The sequence below is a fragment of the Octopus bimaculoides genome, chromosome 6 (assembly GCF_001194135.2).
Source record: "Octopus bimaculoides isolate UCB-OBI-ISO-001 chromosome 6, ASM119413v2, whole genome shotgun sequence".
NCBI classification, from domain to species: Eukaryota; Metazoa; Mollusca; class Cephalopoda; order Octopoda; family Octopodidae; genus Octopus; species Octopus bimaculoides.
The window spans coordinates 11,755,351-11,758,428 of NC_068986.1; the positions used below are offsets into that span (position 1 = coordinate 11,755,351).

General features: G+C 35.9%; 1 protein-coding gene across 1 annotated transcript in view; it reads left to right on the forward strand.

Moving 5' to 3' along the window:
- The first annotated feature begins 438 nt into the window (after positions 1-438).
- LOC106879293 (Na(+)/H(+) exchange regulatory cofactor NHE-RF3) overlaps positions 439-3,078 on the forward strand; it is a 64,423-nt gene continuing 61,783 nt past the window's right edge. Inside the window, exon 1 of the mRNA XM_014928795.2 lies at positions 439-1,341. Within this exon, the coding sequence (XP_014784281.1) occupies positions 918-1,341 (424 nt within the window). The 5' untranslated portion in view covers positions 439-917. The remainder of the gene's footprint in view (positions 1,342-3,078) is intronic.

Here is a 3,078-nt window from a genome sequence, read left to right on the forward strand (position 1 = left end):
ATGTTTAACTAATCAGTTTGAACGATTGCCCTAAAATTATATGAGAAATTAATATTTAATATCCTTTCTAATGTCACAATGCCGGTTTTCTTCTTTCTTCTCCCTCACATACCTTAGACTATAACAGTAGAACTCATAACTTATATAACCAGACGTAGCTAGTTAAACTACTTACCTTATATATATATATATGTACAAGAATATAGAGTAAATAAAGTTTATTGATTTAGATATTATAAATATGTAACAAAAAGAAACAAAAAGTACAAAACAATAGCATAAAACTGACATTTGAAAGTAAATATAAGTAAATAGAATGGAGAGAGACTTTGACCGAGCAATAAATATTTAAAGTAGAAATGACAGATGTGGTCATAAGCTACCTGAGCAGAAGCCGGCCTGCAATTGGTCCAAGTTGATCACATGGCCTTGAACTTGCAATCGTCATATTATTAACATAGAGTAGAAGAGCAGCCTGTTGTCTGTTTTGCCTGCTGCTATCATCTCGTTTTTTTCTTCTTGCCTTTCAAACCACGCTTTCGCTGTGGTGCAGTTAGTTACATAGAGTTTACGACGACTTCTAAACACTTTACATGGACCGATACGCACGTTAACTCCGGCCTTTTATTTATTTATTGGCAGTCAACTCATATTTCGCGGGGTAAATTTTTTTTTACGAACCCCTTCGGTGAATTAAGGAGAAAAATTGATTTTTGGGGATTTGACAAATAATTTAGTTCAAACCACGGAATATTTTGCTGGTGGCTGCTTTGATAGAAAGAAAGTATAAAAGAGAAAAGGAAAAAGTTTGAAAAGAATTATTTTCCCCCTTTATTGAAGAAGTGCGCTGAAAGTTAAAAGACGTAAAGTCGTCCGAGAAAACCGGGTTTAGTGTTAGAAAGTAGAAAACTATCAAAATGAGCGATAACATGCAGGATACTTGTGAAAAATTGAAATTACATCCCCGACTTTGTCACTTGATAAAATGGAAAGATTTCAATGGTTATGGATTTAACTTGCATGCTGAAAAAGGCAAAGCTGGTCAGTTTATCGGAAAAGTGGATGAAGGTTCTCCAGCCGAAGCTGCTTTTCTCTATCAAGGAGACCGAATAATCGAGGTGAACGGGGTGAATATTGGCAATGAGAATCACCAACAGGTAGTCCAGAGGATCAAAGCTGGTGGAGAAGAGACCAGATTATTAGTTGTCGACACTGAAACGGATATCCATTTCAAGACCCAGAAAACTGTGGTACGTGGAGAAATGCCCGAAGTTGCATATTGTAAAACCCCCGACAAACATGGGTTTGCTAGCCCGATTCTGAACTACAACCAAACTGTGGGTAAGCTTCTCAATAACTTTTCATAATTAGTTTTATTACTTTCATTCTTTTTTTTTTCCTTAAAATATTTTATTTACAAAAGTTAATTAGTAAAAGCGGAGGTGTTTGTTGTTTGTAAACCTGACTGTTTCCTGTAAGTTGGGGAACTGAAGCGCACAACAAATAATGTCTCCTGTTTCTGGTGGTCCTTAAAGCTGAAAGTGACGAGTCGTGGGACTTTTTAAATGTTAAAGAAATTTAGCAAATTATTATCTTGTATACACAGTCTTATGTACACGCACACAGTCTAAAGACACGCGCACTCGTATGTGTGTGTGTGTTTATATAGTCTTGTGTATATGTACACGCATACACACACAGGTTGTGTACACATTCTTACATATATATATATATAAATATATAAATATACGCACACATATTTGTGTGCAGGAAAAGCTGGTCAAAGGTGCGGCAAGGGAAAGCTATGCGATTATCTATTTTGTGTTCTATCTAAAGAACATAGCTCACATTATTAATACTACTACTACTACTACTACTACTACTACTACTACCTTCTCACACAAATGAGATAAGCAGGCACGAGTCAAAAACAGTAGCATATAGAAGGGAATTAAAAAAAAGGGTATTTATATATATAAACCCTGAGAAGTTGTTTAACAAAGAACTGTACGAGTTGTTCTACATGGTTAACCCGTTTTAAAGTTTTTCAGAACTACTCTAACTCTGCTAATTTCTAACTTCTAAGTCTGTTATCTAATAAATATATATATATATTATGTATGTATATATTAAACTTTACCCCCTGTATGTATATAAACTATTACATATATATCTCTGGAGGGTGTATATTAACTAAGAACATTCGACAAGATAACGGGCTATTTAAGATACCCCCCCCCCCACACACACACAACCTGAACCAGCTTGAATGTTGTTACCTTGTCAGTAAAGCTTTCTTTCTCGAGTTTTCAAGTTTTGTACTAATGTTATTCAAGAAAACATTCTTTGCCACGACAGCAGTATTAAGGGAGATGTATGAACATGTGAATGAATGAGCGCGCACATATCTCTAGACATACACGCTTCTATATGTGTTGTTAAACTAATATATGTATATATATATATATATATTATTTCATTAAGATCCATCTATTTACTATTGTTTGTTCTTACCCGGTTTTTAAGGGACGCTTTACAGAAATCCCCTCTCCTCGGGTTTTTTCTTCTCATATCTCCACATAACACACACACACACACACACCGCAAGTTTCTAAGACATGTTTTTATGTTGGTAAAATCAAACAAACACTGGGGGCTGTTGTGCAGTTGTTTCTTGGCTGCTACTGCTTCACCTTTCCGCGACGACATGAAATTATTTTATAAGAAATATTCAGAGGATAATAGAAGCATTAATTGGTGACAAAACTTCCTTTTGATAAACTCCTTCGCCTCCCACCACGTTATTACTCAGGTTAAAAACATTTGTCCTCCTACAAACCGACCTCCCTCACGTTTCTGTTAAGTTTGGACTCTTTAAATGCACCTTATTGACGACCGAGGGCGAATAGTTGAGTCTGGTGCGCCTCCCTTTGTGTGTGTGTGTGTGTGTGCTTGCGAATAAACGCTTTCGCGTATATGTGTGTAAACGTGCGTGTTTATATATATGTGTGTGTGTGTGTGTATAACGCGTGTATATTGTGTGTATACTCATGAATGTCTATACATCAGCGCGTGAAT